Source organism: Canis aureus, chromosome 23 (assembly GCF_053574225.1).
Source record: "Canis aureus isolate CA01 chromosome 23, VMU_Caureus_v.1.0, whole genome shotgun sequence".
Taxonomy (NCBI): domain Eukaryota; kingdom Metazoa; phylum Chordata; class Mammalia; order Carnivora; family Canidae; genus Canis; species Canis aureus.
Window position 1 is genome coordinate 43,267,115 of NC_135633.1, and position 20,102 is coordinate 43,287,216.

Here is a 20,102-nt window from a genome sequence, read left to right on the forward strand (position 1 = left end):
TTCCAGGACCCTGAGATCATGACCTGAGCCAAAGGCAAGTGCTTAACCAACTGAGCCACCCAAGCCCCAAAAGTCATTTAACTCTTAACAGATGCATAGAATTCAAAATATGCCAGGGTTTAGTGCCCTATTATTTTGTACTACTGAGATTCTTCTGGGGCAAAAAAATCAAATCTGGGCCCAAGTGGGAGGAGGGATATGAACCAAGTACCACTATCTATAGTTGAATGGCCTTTTTCCAATATCACTTTGCTCAGAGAACACTGAGATCACTTTTGAAGTGACTTAGTCAGAACTTTAGGAATTGCTTCCTCCCTCCCCCCAGAAAAGTATCAGTAAAGCACCTACTCTGAGCCATGTACTGTATAGACATGGGAATATGACAGTAAACAGATAGATGTGTTTCCAGCTTCACAAAGACCTAGTTAAAGTTATGAAACTCAGTACTCTTTTCTCCAAACTGCAAAACCTATAGCTAGGAAAGTAGAAATGCAAAGAACAATACTGCTTGTCTTGTCTTATGTCCAGGAAACCCTCAGGTAGCCATGATCATGAGAAGGCAGCAAAAAATCTAATTGATTGCCTATTCCTAGAATTCAGTTCTGTTTGGTTCTGTTTTGTTTTATTTTTGTGTCTTGGATACTAAATCTGGACTTCTCAGCATGGTTGCTTTACCTTAAACCTCTCTCAATTACTATTTGAAATGATGTGAGTACAAAGACCAGAGACAAGTAGTTCATCATACTTCTGTATTTACTAAGCCTCATGGAACACAAACCTAATAATGACTTTGTCCTATAGTTTTGACACTCTGAGACATATTTGCATCTTATGACAGATTTGTCATATGTATATTGATATATTTTGCATGTCAAGCCATGACTTTCTTTTCCATATCTCCTTAAGCAATCATGTGCATGCTCTCAAATAATTTATTAATTGGGCACCTGGGTGGCTTGGTTGGTTAAGCGTCTCCCTTCAGCTCAGGTCATGATTCCCAGGGTCCTGAGATTGGGCCCCTGCTGAGCAGGGAGCCTACTTTTCCCTCTCCCACCTCTCCCCATTCGTGCCCTCTTTCACTATTTCTCTCTCTCTCAAATAAATAAGATTATTTTTTAAAAAATTAATAATTTCTTAATCATTCACAATTCATTGACTCCCTTAACTAATTACCTTACCTCCATTTACCAAGCATCTACCGTGTGTCATTCAGCACATAGTGTTAGGTGTTACAGTTACAAAAATGGTCATTTATAGTTTTTTTTTTTTTATTTTGTTTATTTATTCATAGAGACAGGCAGAGGGGCAGAGACAGCCAGAGGGAGAAGCAGGCTCCATGCAGGGAGCCCGACGTGGGACTCATCCCAGGTCTCCAGGATCACGCCCTGGGCTGAAGGCAACGCTAAACCGCTCAGCCACCCAGGCTGCCGTCTATTTTTTTTTTTTTAAAGACTTTATTTATTTGAGAAAGCAGAGAGCACAAAAAGTGGCAGGGAGAGGGGCAGAGGGAGAGAGAGAATCGTAAGCAGGCTCCACATGCAGCATTGAACCCCATATGTGTCTTGATCTCATGACTATGAGATCATGACCTGAGCTGAAATCAAGAGTCACCTAACTGAGCCACCCAGGCACCCCAACTCTGGGAAGTTTTGTTCTGTTTCTTTTATAACTTACTCCTCTCCTTTTTTGGTCCCCTTTTCTTTCTGAACATTTTATTTTCTCTTTCTGCAACACTTCATTTTTTGTTATCTTTACCAAACTATAAACTTCTTGAGGGCAGAATTCACAAATTACTTACCTTTCTGTCTCCTGGCACCCAGCACAGTAGCTGGAACATGAATGGCACTGGGAAAATGAGTTCTTTATTGAATTAAGTCTAAACAATTTTCTATTTCAGTGTGGGTTTCCTTTACAGTGTTTAATCATGAAAATTTAGAAGAGAAAATCTTGCAGCAGCATTTCCTTTTCTTTCACTCTGCTGTTTCGCTTTGATATCCACACTGATAAAGAAAAAAGCCCCAGGGGATTTTGTTAGATTTTTTAATTAGGGTGAGGAATGAATGTATATTCTATTTATTGACTTAAAATGTTCAAAACATTAAAACATATAGCTCTTTAATAAAGAGGTAGTAAACAAACAATATGACCAACAACTTAATTGAATTTACATTTAATTGTCAATACACTGGAATTTTTAAAAAGATGCTACTGGGCTTCTATGTTACAGTTTTAGGTAGCATGGTACAATTCATGGGTAGAACCCTTCATTATCATTTTCTTTTTGTTGTTTAAAATTTTGGGTTTTTCAATGCCAAGAGTTGTTTAGACATCAATTTGTTTCTGTCAGAGGACAATGGACCATATAAATTCTCAAACTCCTTGGAGTTAGAGAGACTAACTCCAACCCAAGGTTTACAATCTAACTTCACCACCGACCAGCTGATTGGAAATGGGCACATTATTACCTATGAACTTCACATTCCTTACTTACAAAATAATGCCTTAGATTATGATGACAATTAATTTAGATAATTCTGAAAATACCTTATTGTCAGTCACCATACCAGGAAGACCTATCCTCACACATAGTCTATTGGAGAAGACAGACAATTAAATAAAGAATCATTCAAAAATTTTTAAAAAGTGCTAGATTGGGGAATTCCAGGGATATATGGGAGCAAAAAATAAAGGAATCTTACTTTGATGAGAATAGAATGTGTAATAAAGAATACGACAAGTAGAATAGGTCAGGAAAAGTGTATTGGAAGCAGATGGAACCTAATGTGTCTGGTATGTGGTAGTTGCTCAAAAAAAAAAATGGTAGCAAATATTATTCAAACACTTGGCATAGTACCAGGTGCAAATGTAACCAGTAGGATTGACTGAACTCAGAGGCAATGAAGGAGCCCCTGCTCGGCCTTCAATAACCCATTCTGTGGGGTTGGTTCTTCTCCTGCCATTAGATGGCAGTCTCCATACTTGTTCACTCCTCCTTAAATGATATGTACATACATACATACATACATGCATACATATTACATACACTGGGTACTAGCAGTTCAAAAAATAGTCTTGTTTCACTAATTAACATGTCTATTTCAGTATAATAATGTCGTCCAAAGTGAAAACTTCTCCTCATTCAGGAGGATAGGTGTTGTTTCACAACCTAGGGAGTTCTGGATTGAAACTGAAAACCAAGCAGTCTCTGTACATATAGGGCAAGAAGACACCAAAAAAAGAGGCAGGCCACTCCAGACTGATAGGTTACAGGTTTCATAATCAAGAGAACTTACTTAGGAGCCTTGTCCTGGGCAACTGCAAGATGAGTTGGTCTCAACACCTGCCAGCCAGAATCTTAAAAGTTTACATAAAGACCTTAATGAGGTTCAGCCAGGTACCACATCCAGGCAGCTCAACAGCGCATGACTGTCTCAAGTCCTTCAGAATGGCTCCAATTGTGGAATGATGGATGGAGCATACATTCCAGGAACAAGGGAGGGAGGAGGAGCCTCCAGCTGCCTGGGCCAACCCAAGGCAACTGGTGGATATATCCTCTTAATAACCTCTTCCAACAATGAAGTGAGCTACTTCTTACTTTCCCACCTCTTTTCTACCAGCCCTAGGCTACACATGCTCTTCCAAGTCAAAAGCCAAGGGAGAGAAAAAAGGTAAGGAGCAGGAAAGGTGTTACTTTCTGACATTACCAATATATTTTGGTTTCCTCTGGACTTGTTGCAAATCTAAAACTTAGTCTCTTTGGGCTTGGCAGAAGTTTAGGAATTTTTCCTGGATTCTTTGCATTGTCATTGCTGGGATCTTTTACTTCAATTACCACAACTGAAATAATGTGTCATCTACCTGTTTCTTTAAAAATCCTCCCATCTTAGTGATCTATGCTGTACAGACTCTCCCTTTTGAGGACACATCACTCTTCTTAAAGTCATTTCAAACAGCTCTGTGGATTTTGTCTCTTACTGGCCCACATCTGCTCATCAAGCAATCCTCACTCATCCTTTTGCTCAAACTGAGCAAACTAACACAGCTTCCTCTCCTCACTCTGCTGTGAACACAAGTGACCAATGATAGCATCATAGCTGTAGGCCTTTCTAGGTTTCCTTGAAGCAACTTTCACTCAACTTGGGGTGAGTGTGGGTATAGTGGGGATGAGTATGGATAGATATAAGAGAAAATGGCTCAGTGCTGAACAACTTTTCCATGTACATTCTCTAACTGCTCCCTTTTCTTTCCTCTAAAGGTTGGTGTTAATTCCAAGGTACATAACTAGAGTTTGACAACTCTTTTGTGAATCCCGAACAGGTGACCTGGTACTTCCCTCCATTATAGGAATATAATGGATCTGCTTGCACCTGCTGATTTGCAGCCTCAGCCAAAACTGAGGCAGGAACGGTCCTTTGTAACACCCTGCAACCTGTAGTAGAGATTCAGTTAAATGATTACCTGGCAGCAATTTGTGTGAGAGAAATTCTGAATACAAGATAAGCACACTATGAAATAAAGCAACAAGAAGATAAAAATGTAGTAAAGCACAAAAAATAGGTATTTTAACAAACCTTCTTGGGGAAGACTCGAGATAACAGAATGACAACACTGACTTTAGTAAATAAAGTATGTAATAGTTACTAGTTATTAAAGGTTTAGTCTATGCCAAGCACAGTGAGAAACACTGTATAAACAGGATCTCTTTTAAACCTCAAGCAACCCTATATATTAAATATTGTTTTCTCTACAATTCACATAAGGAAACCAAGGCTGGGAGAGGCCACGTAACTTTTCCAAAGATATTCCTCCCTGCTATTATGTGTAGTTTGTTGACATCTGTCTACTTAAGCATACATATTGGATGCCCTCCTGAAGTTCCTCATAAGGAACATTTCAAGATCTTAGTAAAGGGAAGACTGCATTTGTAGGACCTAAATGACCATCACAGTCAGGATTCTGGAGCCCAGAGTATACAGATCAGATTAGAAGCACCAGTAACCACACAGTAACTAAATCAAGTTTATCCATATTTGAGGTGTCACATTGCAAAAAGGACTTTTATTTTTAGAAAGGAAACAAAGTATCTTCATAACTTATTCAGAGGCCTCATAACTCAGATCATCTAAGATCTAACTTCAATATAAGCTAAATCACTTGTAACCAGGTTTTTCCACATTTGTGACACTGTTTAACCCCTAGCCTGTTTCATGGTTTAAGCAAAAGCCATTTTTAATAAGTAGAGGGGAAAATCACATACATGAAACTTATAAGCTTCTAATCATTTTATGCCAATAACTAGGTAGTCCTTGAAGAATTTCGTAACGTATTTCCAAAGGTTCTTTGTGACTTGACAGTAACTGAATTTTTCTTCTTTCTTCCTTCTAGTAGTTTCCAAGACTCTTTCGTTTCTCATGTATTTTGTGGCCTATCAGATTGATTCTTTAATTTGCTTTCTTTAAATTTACTTTTTATGTTAGTCATCAGAAAATATGCAGAGATTAATCTCACTTTACCACACTTTGAAGTACTGAATATATTTAAATAAATTAAAAAAAAAAAAAAAAAAAACTCTGAAGCCTTGATCCTCCAAGGCCAGGTACCTGCCAGTCCCTGCAGTGAGCACCTCAACTCCTCTCCTTTTTGAACTAGGAATGGTTTCATCCACCTAATGTCTCAGACCACTCCATCAAATCACCTCCACACCAAAGGACATCTCACATGTCTCCACATACCTCTGTCATCACAGAAAACACCCTGGTTCAAAGCACCAGTGTCTTCCCAACCTTCAAAGTGATCCTTTCACTTTTGTCCTTGCCCCATCCAGTCCATTCTCCAAATAACAGCCATACAGAGCTATTAAAAATAAAAACTGAATTCCATACACCCTGACTTAGAACCTTCAAAAGCTTCCTATTACACTCAGAATAAAATCTAATCTTCTTAAAATTGCCTACAAGACCCTATATGGTCCTGCCTCTGTTAATCCTTCCGATCATATGCTGACCTTTTCACTCAGCTTTTATCCCAATTTGTGTGTTTGGTGCAATGTTTCTCTCCCCAACTAGACTGTGTGTTGCATAAAGGGGGAACATCATGCATCACTGATCATTTTCCAGTACCAAAACACCTCATATAGGTTCTCCATAATTTTTTGTTAAACGAGTAAATAAACTTAAAAAATACTGTAATCAATAGGAAATATTCTATTATATGCAGCCAGTAAAATGGAAACTACAAACACAATAGGAAAATGTTTACAATATATTATGTTGGAAAAGCACAAAAGCAAACATTATGTAAAATACAGTTGTATATAACATTTATAGTAAGATTAACATATTTACAACATGTATATGTTGTAGATATTGTAGATATTTATGTTGTAGATATTTATAATATGACTGAGCCCATTAGAACATAGAGTAGACTTGCATATTTTTAAAAATAATCCTGGTTTTAAGAGAGAAAGATCTATTTAGAAAATTACAAGAAGGGTCTACCTTCAGAGGTAGAACCTAGAGTTTGTTTTTGGAGAAGATGATTTCTTTGTTTGGAAGGAAATTTTTTGGTGGCCCTTTTGGTAACATTGAGTGGAGTAAAAATCCTTCTCTGAAATAGGAAAATATGTGGAACTTAACTGCTCTGCATAATAATGAGTTTGCCTTTATGTAGAGGTGCATCTCTATGGATTGCCTTTCCTTTTTGAAAAATCTCCTGAGCCTACCCTCCCCCCTTCCCCTATGAGTAGCAGTGAAGGGGAGGGTCTTTCTAAGATGCTGGAACCTGAACAAAAATGTGGCCTAGGAAATAGTGTGCTGAAGGCAGCTCATGACAGCTTCTAAGACCCAGTTGTTAAATTTTCATGGATTTTGTGAGATCATTGTTAAGTGCAGACATTATTAAAAATCCATTATGTAATCTTACAATTAAATACATTTTACTAAAAATGAAGGTAAGAAATATACAAAACCACTTTTATTATATTGTACTATCACTTTTGCTCTTCAAGTTACTTATCTCTCTTTTTCTTTAAGGTTTGTTTATTTTTAGAGAGCGTGAGGGTCAGGGACAGAGAGAGAGAGAAAATCTCAAGCAGACTCTGCTGAGCATGGAGCCCCATGTGGGGCTTCATCCCAGGATACTAGGATCATGACCTGAGCAGAAACCAAGTGTCAGATGCTTAACCGAATGTCCCACCCAGATGCCCCTACTTACATCTCTGGTATCAGGAGGGTAGAGATATTGTACAAAAGAATGCTACTGCATAAGTCTTCTGAACTCTATGTTTGATGATGTCATGTTGATAGCTTTTACAAGCCATGGAAATGGGCAAGTGCTACAAAACAGGGCTTGATTTATTATTTTGTTGACTTTCTAGATGTAAGAAAGTGATACAGAAAATGTTAAAAATCCAGATATACTTAAAATTGGGTCATGTCTGTAGCTATTACATTGTGAATAGCACAAAATGCTCCTGAGGACCGAATGAATAAAGCTCTGACATGTTTTCATTGTTTCATTTTTGCTGTATTTCTTTTTTTTTTTTAATTTTTATTTATTTATGATAGTCACACACACAGAGAGAGAGAGAGAGAGAGAGAGGCAGAGACACAGGCAGAGGGAGAAGCAGGCTCCATGCACCAGGAGCCCGACATGGGATTCGATCCAGGGTCTCCAGGATTGCGCCCTGGGCCAAAGGCAGGCACTAAACCACTGCACCACCCAGGGATCCCTATATTTCTTTATGTAAACCAAAATATCAACCAGCATTTGTCAGAGCCACACTTTTTTATAGGTTGCAACCATGCTTTCTATGGGCACAAAAGTTCTGCAAATATCAGTGAAATCATTCTGTAAGAATCAATTGCTACATGGAAGTACTGTGAAAACTAATGTATATTTTATTATAATGGTAAATTGTGTTACACATCTTTTATATCAGTAAAGTTAATGATAAATTTATATTTATTTATATACTATTTTTTTTTCTTGGAGAGCCAGTTGTGAAGCCAGCACATCACTGGGTCTAGGCCACTTCTGTAGCAGAATGGGATTTTTAAAACACTAAGCATTCTTTGGGATACATGGAAACTTTTGAGGAGACCTTAACAACACACAGCCCTTCCTACAACAGATGAAAACTCCAACTATTGGAATCTGAGTATTAAAAGTAAAAGTAATTCCTGAAGCCTGAGACTATCTGGTACACTTGTGTTACCTTTATGTAAAATATATATGCATATAGACAGTGACTAGGGAGTGATTAGAATCAGGAAATAAAATACAGAATAATGGGTTTATGGGTGATTCTTTTCTCCTTCATTTTAAAGGTTTTTAAAAATTATCTTGAAAATATATGAAACAAAACAAATACATGATTTTAAAGATGATCAGTTGGCTCAAAGAATTAAAAAATACCAAATTCAGAAGATTTGAAGTCTACCTTTTAACCTGTAACTAATATGTGTTAAATGCTTTGGCCTCACTGATTCTGTTTCTCAAATCCAAGGAGTAAAATAGCTACCTGGCTCACCAGGTTGCTATGAGGAATGAACAATGCAGTAGCTTATCACCATAGTTTCCTAAAAGAATGATACATGAAGCAAAGAACACTGTACATTATAGAAATAACTAGAGGTAAAGCTAAACAGTACTTAAACCTATCATGTTTCCTTGATGCTCAGTTGACATTCTTTATCACATCTGATGCTTTGATCATATCTATGATCTGTCTCTGGACAATCCTTTATTAATTCTCCTAAGTGTTATCTCTGCCATTAACTTCAAAAGTAAGAAATGCATTCTAATGAGAGTGTTAATTATAGAAAGTGCTTTATTTCCTAACGTGGCAACCTTATAAATCAAATGCATTATACTCTATAGCAACAAAGATACAAATTTGTTCATTTTACAAGGCCAAAAGTAACAAGCAAAATCTCTAGAAGTGACACCAGGCGTTGTGAGCCCTATTAATGCTCTGAGAAATCCAGAAGATCTCTCCTAGTGTAATAGCACTATATTTCTCACATACAATTTTTACATAAAATAAATTGGTGACAGTGTTTTAAAATAATTGCAGTACTAGATGAAGATAGTGTCAAACTGACATTTCTATAAGTAAAGGAAGGTTGCAACTCACCAGGGAAACTGTTATTTATTTTAATAAGTGGCCTTTCACACTCTCATTATTTTTGTTACCTCTAATTGGTGTCAAACTGAGATCAATATCACATCCTTACCTCACAGGACCCTTAAAAGGGTTAAATGATATATAGAATGCTTAGAACAATACACAATACACACTATAGAGATGTTGCTATCTTATTATTGTTACACATGTTGGCTATGAAAATTTGATGTCAGCTCTGTACCACCTGATGTCTTCCCACATTACATTTTTACTGTATATCTTATAACTTTATGACAGTCCATATTCCCTAGCTGTGTTCTCTTCTCTGACTTCTTTCTTGTTGTTTCATCCAGACTTCTCCAGGAGTCTCCATATCATAGAAATTAGAAATTGATATTTAGCCCACTAGTGGTATCCAGGTAGCAGATTTTCCAGGATTTTATGCAGTTAGATTTCTCAAAGCCCAGTAGATATGTCGAGTGTTTCTCAGGTTCTCGTCTAATGGTCATCTAGAGAATGTTATTACCAATAATTTACTTTTCCTTATTATGTTTCTTCATTCATTCTTCTTAATACTAAACATTGATGTTATATAATTGCTAAATATATAATGTTTATATAAATGTTATATAAATGTTAAATATATAATGCTATTTCTACTTGATGTATATTTAGAACAAATGGCCAGTTGTTTTATAATTGTGGAACTAAAGGAATGGGAAGAACCTGACAGATTGAGAAGTCAAGACTCTCATTAAAAATTGTGTGTGGCATTGCAGAACTTCCACTGTGAATCTCTCACCTCTCTACCACTTTATGGCATTTATACTGGAGTAATAGGCACCACTGCATTATTGCTATTTTTATCTCTCTACCTGCCCACTTAGGAGAGGTCAAGTGACATAGGATGTCAAAGTATCCCATCACTCGGGACATTGTCATGGTCCAGGGGTGTACATGTGGCCAAAACAGAGCTGATCCGTGTTCTCTGGAAATTGTTATTGATACTGAGGGAGGATATTACCCTCTTGTCTATGGGATCACTAGCAGAGAGGACAGTTCAGATCTAGAGTCCTCTTCTTACCACGTGGAGAAAGCCTTGATGGGGAATTCAGTAACTTTTCATTAAATAAAGAAATTATCATTTGTTGCATTGGTAGTTATATGCAAGGCACCAAATTATTTTATTCAATCTTTGTAACCATCTTTTGAAATTAATATTATCTCTTCATTTGTAGATGAGATATTTCAGATTCAGAGAAGTTACTTGCCCCAAACCAAATTACCAGTAATTGGAAGATCAAGAATGAAAAGGACTCTTTCCATCACACCACATGATGATCTGTACTCTCCACAAAAGTGAAAATTGTCCAGTAGCTGGAGCAGATTTCTTCCCCCAACAAAGAAGATGGGTGTTCCTGTGGTGAGAGCAGAGTTGGGGAGAAGCCAAGTCTAATCATCTCACTACCTAGAAGAGATGAAGTACTGCCTTGAAATGTGCCCACTCCACAGCTGTGACAAGAGCTGCCACAGTCTAATTGCTAGTCTAATTGCTGTGTCACCAGATACACATATAGAAGAAAGAGAGCCTGAAGGTTGCATGTAAGGATTCAAAGTGAATCTAGGCTGGTACATGTTCCCTATGTCTTTTAGCCTGTGCCCTCTAGAGCTGCCAATGCTATGGTCAAAACAGCCATGTGGATTAAAAAACAGTGACACAAGGAGACTGTGACAGTTGGTGTGACTGAGTTACAACACGCCATGGAGTATCCCATAAAGTTGAGAACTCTGCCTCCTATTCTTATTTTAATGTCATTCTCTTGGATTAGGTTTTCCTGAGATAAAATGAGTGAATTCTCTTTTAATGAATTATTCAAAACATAAAAATAAAATATCATCTTCTGTACACCTACATATGCATGCATGCACACACAGAGCTCTACTTCTGCTTTTTTGTTCCCTTTTCTTCATTTGCTCATAGAAATTCTTCCAGGCATTGCTTCATTGAAGATCCTACTTGTGCTTCCCTACCTTCCTCAGAGCATTGCTGAAGACATGCAGTTGGAGCAAACCAGTGGCAAACCTTGCCTATCCCTGTCCCCAGCCCCATGCAAGCTCTGACTATGGAGTGTGGCAGCAGTTTATACTAGATGTTTCTTCCAAAGGGAAGGGTGATTCCTTTTCTACTGCTCAGAATGCTCCTTTCATAAGTACTTTCCACAGGGAGTTTCTCTGAGCCTCTCTCACCTCTTCATTTGGTTCCATTCCAGCACAACTCATATTAAAGGTCTCCTCCTTGTCCCTCCATTTGCTCAGTCGGCTTCACAGTATGGAAGCCTTCCTTCTATTGCCATTCGAGGTTCAGTGAAAAATGTGCAAGCAAAACCTGCCCTCTCTGGCCGTGCAGTTTGCAGGCTGCCTGTGGTAGCTCCAGACCGATGCTGCCCCTATATTACTCTTGCCTAGAAAATCCTTACCTTAAAGCAGTAACTGAGCTGGCCTATTCGTCATAGGCCAGCTACTGCTTTAAGTAGAACATGCCATCTCAGATGAACCTCCAAGTGATCCTAACTGATAGCTATTATTATCATTTGCAGACTAGGGATCCATGATTATAAAAAAGAAACATCTTAGTCAAGATCACAAAGCAAGTGACATTGTTTGGATTCAAACCTCAGTCTGGCCCTTTCACGAAGATGGCACCGAAGGCGAAGAAGGAAGCCCCTGCCCCTCCCAAAGGCGAGCCAAAGCAAAGGCTTTGAAAGCTAAGAAAGCGGTGCTGAAAGGCGTGCACAGTCACAAAAAAAAAGAAGATCCGCACGTCACCTACATTCCGAGGACCCAAGACCCTGCGTCTCTGAAGGCAGCCCAAATGTCCTTGAAAGAGCGCCCCCAGGACAAACAAGCTTGATCACTATGCCATCATCAGGTTCCCCTTAACTACTGAGTCAGCCATGAAGAAAATAGAAGACAACAACACACTTGTGTTCATTGTGGATGTCAAGGCCAATAAGCACCAGATCAAACAGGCTGTGAAGAAGCTCTATGACATTGATGTGGCCAAGGTCAACACCTTGATCAGGCCTGATGGTGAGAAGAAAGCATATGTTCGACTGGCTCCTGACTATGATGCTTTGGATGTTGCCAACAAAATTGGGATCATTTAAACTGAGTCCAGCCGGCTATAAATCTAATTTTTTTTCACCATAAAAAAAAAAAAAAAAAAAAAAAACCTCAGTCTATCTGATTCCAAAGCCTGTGTTTTGTTTTTTTTCTTTGTTTAGCCTGTGCATCTTACTGCTTCCCAAGGGAAATACTGGAAATTTGATACCAGAAGGCCTGATTCAAAATCCCTGTTCAACTGTGTATTTGCACTGTGGATCTGGATCTCATTCACCCTCTCAGATTCACCATTAACCTCCTGTTTCACCTACAGTTCTCTAAGTCTGCCACGTCCTTGCTGTCTTTGCTCCTTCTGTCTGGAATGCCCTGCCACCCACTCCGTGCTTAACTAAAAACTACCTGCCCTTCAGCCTTCAGCCTTCAGCCTTCAGCCCTGATTTCCTCTAGGCTGGATTATCTCCACCTCAAAGAAGCTCTCTATGTCTCTATGCTTTCCTGTCAGGTGCCCCATCAGAATGCACTGTAAGCATCTCCTCCCCTGCGTGATGTACATATTTATTTGATACTAGTGTCCCTATCAGTAAGACATGTTTTGATGTAGATAGAATGTGTTCTATGTATGAATATAAATATATGTAGATATATATATCATATATAAGATTTATATATGTATAATACGTATATACAATATATTAATACATATATAAACACATATATTTATAAAACATATACAATCATATATATATATTTATATATATATGTATGTATTTATAAACCATTTGCAGGAGTGCCAGGGTGGCTCAGTTGGTAAAAATTGACTCTTGATTTCAGCTCAGGTCATGATCTTGGGGTCTTGAGATTGAGCCCTAGGTCAGGCTCCATGCTCAGTGGGGACTTTGCTTGAAATTCTCTCTCCCTCTCCTTTTGTCCCTCTCCCCTATGTGCTCGATCTCATTCTCTGAAATAAAATCTTTAGAAAATCAGTTGCAGTAGTATTTTTCTGATGTATAATGTATATTATAAAATCACACAGAAAATACAAAACTCTAAGAAATTTTAATGATGTGCTCAATATCTTGATAATTATAATGTCTTCAGATTACCAATTTGCTAATAGTTTAGGACACAATGTGAATTTGGGGCAAAGTTCATCATTAAGAGAGTGGAAATAAATATTTCAAATTGTCATCTTGATATATTTTTATGTGGCTTCTCAACAGATCAGATTAGTTTGGCATTGTTTTTACCTCCTAATGTGGCTGGACAAGAGAAATGTCTGCCTTGCCATTTCTTGCTATACACTTATGTTTCTGCTATTAGTATTATCTTCATTCTTTCTTTGAATGGATCTTTTTAAGCCATTTCTCCACTTTGTGAGGGTTAGACAGTTATAAATCCACTCAGTGGACACCCACTATGTCAGTGGACACAGTAATAGAGGGGACAGTAAATAAGAAGGAAAGAACCCCTCCTTACAGGTTGTAGAACTACCACTCTTCCCACAGCACACTCTCAACTGAGCCCAGGGAGAGTCCACACAGCAGCTATGACAGCCTGATGCATGTCCTTCTTTAGATAAAAAATATTAATAGACATCTGTTCCCACCGTCAGAGGACTACTGCTCTGGACAGGTTCCTGGAGGGTAAGGACCATGTTTTCTTCCCTTCAATCAGACTTATTACTATTTTAATAATAAACAGCCAAATACTGTCACCTTTATTAATCCACACAAGAAAACTACAAGTTGGATATTATTATTACTCCCAATTTATACATGAAGGACCTGAGTGATTGAAAAGGTAATTAACTTGGCTAAACTCACACCCTTAGCAAGTTATAGATTTGGGATTTGAACCCAGGTATTAGGGTTTCCAATCTCATCTTAACAACTTTATTCCGCCTCATCTATGCATGTGTTTGTATATTACATAATGTCATATAACATAATGTATATAATATATATGTGTATATATCCATCCATATGACCTTCCATACATTTGTCCATCCATCTACTCATTTAGTCACTCATTCAACAAATAATTACTCAGCACCCAGCAGGAACAAGGTATCATTCTAGGCGCCAAAGATACACCAGTGAATAAAGCAGACAAATCTTCCTGCCTTAAGTGGGAGGAGACAGCACATTATAATTAATTCTATTATTTTTAAAGATGGCAAATGCTATAGGAAGAAAATCAGGAAAATAGGGATTGTGGAGTACTATGGAGATATAATTTTAAATAGGGTCATTAGGGAAGGCCTTGAGGACAAGGAGCAATTGAACAAAGACTAAAGGAGTTGAGTGAGTGAGCCCCAGGATATTTCACAGGAAAGCATCCTGTGTGGAGGGAACAGCCAGAAGTGATGAGGTAGGATCATGGCCAGAGCACCTGAGGAACAGTAAAAAGTCCACATGGTGGGAGCATGGTGAGTGTAGGAGGCAGAATCATGGACTCCTAATCCATATTCTAGTCCCAGGAACCTGTAAGTATGTCACCTTACATAGCAAAAGTGATTTTGCAGATGTGATTAAGTTACTTTGAGATTGGGAGATTATTCTGGATTAGCTGGCTAGGCCCAGTATAAAAATAAGCATCCTTAAAAGGGAGAAAGAGAGACAGGAGAGTTAAGGAGATGTGGAAGGACATGATTCAAGATATATGGGCAGCCTTAGAAGCTGGAAAAGGCAAAGGATGGACTCTAGAGCCTCTAGAGGAAGGTGGCCCTGCCTATGCTGTAATTTTAGCCAAGGAAGACCTTAGACCTCTAGAACTATAAAATAATGTGTATTGTTGAAGCCATGAAATTTGTGATAATTTGTTAGAGCAGCAATAGGAAACTAATAGGAAGGTGGAAAGCATTAAGTGAGGCAGAGGAAATCACTAGAGTCAGACCATGTAGGGTCATTTAGGCCATTCTAGGAATCTTAGCATTTACTCAAAGTGAGGAAATGACCATTGAAGGCTTTCAGCTCAGAAAGTACATGATCTGAATTACATTTTAAAGGATCCCCATGCCTGATTTTGCAAGAAAGACTAAGAAAGAGCCTGAAGCTCAGTGTGAGAGGAAGAATGGCCAAATTGGAAACAAGAGGCCAATTAGGAGACTATTGAAATAATCCAGGCAACAAATGATGGTAGCTTGTCCCAGGGTGGTAACAGTGAAGAGAATGAAAAGTAATCACATATTTGAAATGTTTTTAAGGTAGAGTCCAAAGGATTGCTGGATATGGGATATGGGATACAAGAAGGAATCAAAGACGATTTCAAGGTTTGGACTGAGCCACTGGAGGGATGGAGTTGCCATCAATAAGCTGAAGAATACTTTAGGTCTAGGTTTGAGGTGGGAGTAGGAGTGGTGCAATGAAGATCAGGAATTTATTTTTTGATACATTAAATTTCTCATTTGCAGTAGACAGTTGGAACTTTATACATTTATATTTACCATGATTCTTGATATAATTGAAATTATTCTTATATCTTCCAGTTTTTATAATTTTCATTCACCCTGTTTTTCCTTTGTTGTTCTTATTGTTTAACTATTCTGCCTTTTGTTTGAAGTGATACATTTTCTACCTCCTTCTATTATTTTTTAAAGATTTTATTTATTTATTTAGAGAGAGAGAAAGTGTGTGTGTGCGAGCAGGGAATGGGGCAGAGGGAGAGAGACAATTTCAAGCAGACTCTGCACCCAGCCGTGAGCCCAATGTGGAGCTGGATCCCATGACTCCAAGATCATCACTGAGTCAAAATCGAGAGTCAGAAGCTCTACTAATTGAGCCACCCATTGCTCCTCTACATCCTTTTAAAAGTTCCTCTGTTGGTGTGGATGGTGTGGAAGCTATACCTTAGCCTTTTATTCTTTATTGTCTACCCTCAAAATTTTAACATCTATTTCTAAATACTTCTAAAAATGTCTTAGTATTTCTGTCTCCCAAAGAACTTGAGGACCTAAGTAATTTTTATGTTGTAACTATTTACTGAAGATCTCTCATCTCGCCACTGCTCACTTTTCTTATTGTAGTTACCTAGAGTCTTCATTTTGATATAAAAAATAACAAAATCACTAATATTAAAACTTATTAATTTCCCAACATTTTACCAAAGTCTGTATTGACCAGTGTTTCTGCCTTTTCGTTTCTTCCCTCTAGTTTCATTTTTCTTCTTTCTGGGGTGTCCTTTCAATGAGAGTCTGGTAGTAATAAACCCATAGTCTAGTCTTCTCATATTTGGACATATCTCTTTTTTGCTTGTATTCTTTTTTTTTTTTAATTTTTATTTTATTTATGATAGTCACAGAGAGAGAGAGAGAGGCGCAGAGACACAGGCAGAGGGAGAAGCAGGCTCCATGCACCGGGAGCCCGATGTGGGATTCGATCCCGGGTCTCCAGGATCACGCCCTGGGCCAAAGGCAGGCGCCAAACCGCTGCGCCACCCAGGGATCCCTTTTGCTTGTATTCTTAAATGGTAGTTCATCTGGGTATATATCACTTAAAGTATACTTCAAATCTGAGGGCTCCTGTCATGTTTCTGTTACAGAAAATTTCTCCCCATCATGTCTCCAAATACTCCCTGTAAGGCGCAGCTCCAGGTGCTCCTTTCCTCTCTGGCTCCATTCCATTACACCACAGGAATTGATAACTTGGGGTCACAGAACACAGGCAGTTTCCTTCCATTCTCTCCAGTCCCTTTTTCTGAAATTTCTATTAGACATATATATATATATTTTTTAGGATTTTATTTTTAGGCAATTGCTACACCCTCACAAAACTCGAACTCATGACTCTGAGATCAAGGGTCACATGCTGTATCAACTGACCCAGCCAGGTGCCCCTCTATTAGAATATTTTGGAGCTTTGTGATCTATCCTCTATCTTCCTTCGTCTTTTCTTTTATTCACTTATTATTAGGAATGTCATACATACAAAAGAATATTACAAGGTGTACATTGTATACAGGTATAATTTATTGGTACTCATGTATTAAATAATCTGGTTGGAAAAAAAAAATAAGACAGGCACCTGGGTGGTACAGTCGGTTAAGCATCTGATTCTTGGTTCATGATCTCAGGATCATGGGATTGAGACCTGCATTGGGCTCAGCACTCAGTGTGGAGTCATCTTGAGATTTTCTCTCCCTCTCCCTCTACCCCTCCCACTTGTGCTCTCTCTCTCTCTTAAATAAATCTTTATTTTTATTGTTATTTTTAAAAATATTTCATTTATTTATTCATGAGAGACACAGAGAGAGTGGCAGAGACATAGGCAGAGGGAGAAGCAGGCTCCCTGAGGGGAGCCCTATGCAGAACTTGATCCCAGGACCCTGGGATCACGCCCTGAGCCAAAGGCAGATGCTCAACCACTGAGCCACCCAGGTGTCCCAATCTTTTTAAAACATAAGCCTTTTAAACCTTCTATTATAGCCTTTCCCATTGTTATTCCCATCTCTCACAAAAAATAAACTAGTATTCTGAATTTTGTGTATGTAAGTTCTTGATTTTTCTTTATAGTTTTACTATAGATGTATATATACCTAAAATATTTTTACACATTTCAAAAGTGCATACAGATGGTATACCCTTACTGGCTACTCACTCCATAGTGGCATCTTTTTTTTCTATCCCATATTTTTAAAAGAATGCCCTACTGTTTTATTAGAAGGTATGATATTTGCTGTAAATTATTTTCACATCCACTTATTTTTGTTTTATTTCTATTGTGTTTTAAAAATATCTTCCTGGGGACACCTGGGTGGGTTAGTGGTTTAGCGCCTGCCTTCATTCAGCCCAGGGCGTGATCCTGGGGTCCTGGGATTGAGTCCCATGTCGGGCTCCCTGCATGGAGCTTGCTTCTCCATCTGCCTGTATCTCTGCCTCTCTCTGTCTCTCTGTCTCTCTCAAGTATGAATAATTTTTTTTAAATTTTTTTTAAAAAATAAAAATATCTTCCTGGTCTTTTCTTCATATTGGGGATATTTTTTTCATTTGCTCCTTTAAAAACAACGAACATATTTATTATATAACCTTTATTGAAATTCTTCTATTACTCCTGTTTATTCTGTGGTAAATCCTTCCTCCATTTGTGGACTTTGTAGATATCCTTGTTATTTGTTCTGTTTATTTTAAATGTATTTTAGAACTGGAGTTGCAGATTAATCTCAGGAGAGATGTTTCTGTAATTCTTTCCCTCTCTTTCTCCCTCTCCTCCTATTCCCTTTCTTGTTCCTTCTCCCTTCTCTTCTCTCTTCTGCTTCCCACCTCTCCTTGTCAAAACCTTGATTTTGCTTTTGCTCAATCTCTTGCAGGACTAGTGGCCAGCTTGACTCCATTCTTAGTCTTGAGGCTGGGACAATGTCTTTCAGCTTCCATAGCTCTGTAGCTGCATATAAATTCCAGCCTAGCAGACAGGTGACAAATCTTTTCCATTTTATTTCATCAGTGGGAGATGCACCCCTGCCACTGGTTTCAAGCAATGAGGCTGGCTCAGGTCTTCACCACTTTGAGAAACATTTTCACTCCAGCTGTCCTGCAAAAACTGGACTCCTGGCTGACCCTGCCTATTTCTGACCTGGAGGCTGGGAGGCCAACAGGGCATCCTCTTAGCTTTGTTCTCCTTAGCTTTCCTTTTCACATGTCATTTCTCATCTCTGGAGAGACTTACCTTGTTTTATTTATTATTTTAAAATATCGTATTTATTTATTTTAGAGAGAGAGACTAAGCAGGAAGGAGGAGCACAGGAGGAGAGAGAGAGAGTGGGAAAGAATCCTAAGCAAACTAGCAGACCACACTGACTGTAGAACCTGATATTGGGCTCGATCTCATGACCCTGAGATCATGACCTGAGTCAAAACCAAGAGTTGGAGCTTAACTGACTGAGCCATCCAGATGCCCTGCCACTTATCTTGTTTTAAAGCACAAATCTGTCTTAAAATTTCTCATTACGTGTTTTTCTTTCTATCTGGGGGAGAAAGAAGGTAGTGTTTGCACAATTTACAACATTACCCTGATATAAGTTCTTTTATCTTTGTATTCCCAATAATGAGCACAGCTCCTGCAGAAGTGATTGATGCATCAATGCAGACATGCATGACTCCATTCAAGGAGAAAATAATGCCTACCTTACAGGATTGTCTTGAGGCTTAAAAGTAGTTGGCTCTGACTCTCGTGTTTGGTGTTTGCATTTTTCAACTAGCTTTATTCCATCTGAGTTAGTACCTTGAAGGAATGTCTGATTGTTAGACAGGAGTTTGTGGGAGGAAAAAGATTGCACAAAACCTCCCTAATCTGAGCTGGTTTCTGCCTGAGGGCAGATTTTGGGAGAAGAGTCAAGTGACTTCATAATTGGAAGGGAGGCGTATACACCAGACTTATAAAGGAAGCCTCCTGGCTCTGGGATGGGAGAAGGCAGTGTGGGAAGGCTAAAGCCAGATCATCTGGGCTAGCATAAAGTGAGATGTACTGTGTAAAAGAATTCAGAAAAGTATAATCCTAAACCTATGATTCAGGGTTAGTAATCGGGAGACTTCCCTAACCTCTCTGTGGTCTGGTCTACCCATTCACAAATCAGGAGAGAGAAAGTGTGTGCTGCCTGAAACCCATAGCACATGTTAAAGGTTGGCTGAGAACACCCGTGAAGCATTTTCAGCTTCCTAGAGGGAAAAAGGGCAGCACAGGGTATATTAATTTTTAAGTGTTTTTCTATTAATATTATTAGTAAAAGCTTCAAAATATTATTTTTATGAGCCTTTCTGATTTAGAGGTGTTTATTATATGTGCTCTACAATTTGGTTATTTATATTGCTTTTCTTTAATTTTATTTTTCTCATATGTAATTTAAAGAATTTAATAGG

The 20,102-nt window shown here is 38.4% G+C and overlaps 1 protein-coding gene across 1 annotated transcript in view; it reads left to right on the plus strand.

The window, feature by feature from the left end:
* Positions 1–10,856, plus strand: part of LOC144295196 (uncharacterized) — a 40,663-nt gene extending 29,807 nt beyond the window's left edge. The window contains exon 4 of the mRNA XM_077867631.1: positions 10,369–10,856. Within this exon, the coding sequence (XP_077723757.1) occupies positions 10,369–10,422 (54 nt within the window). The 3' untranslated portion in view covers positions 10,423–10,856. The remainder of the gene's footprint in view (positions 1–10,368) is intronic.
* The last annotated feature ends 9,246 nt before the right edge of the window (positions 10,857–20,102 follow it).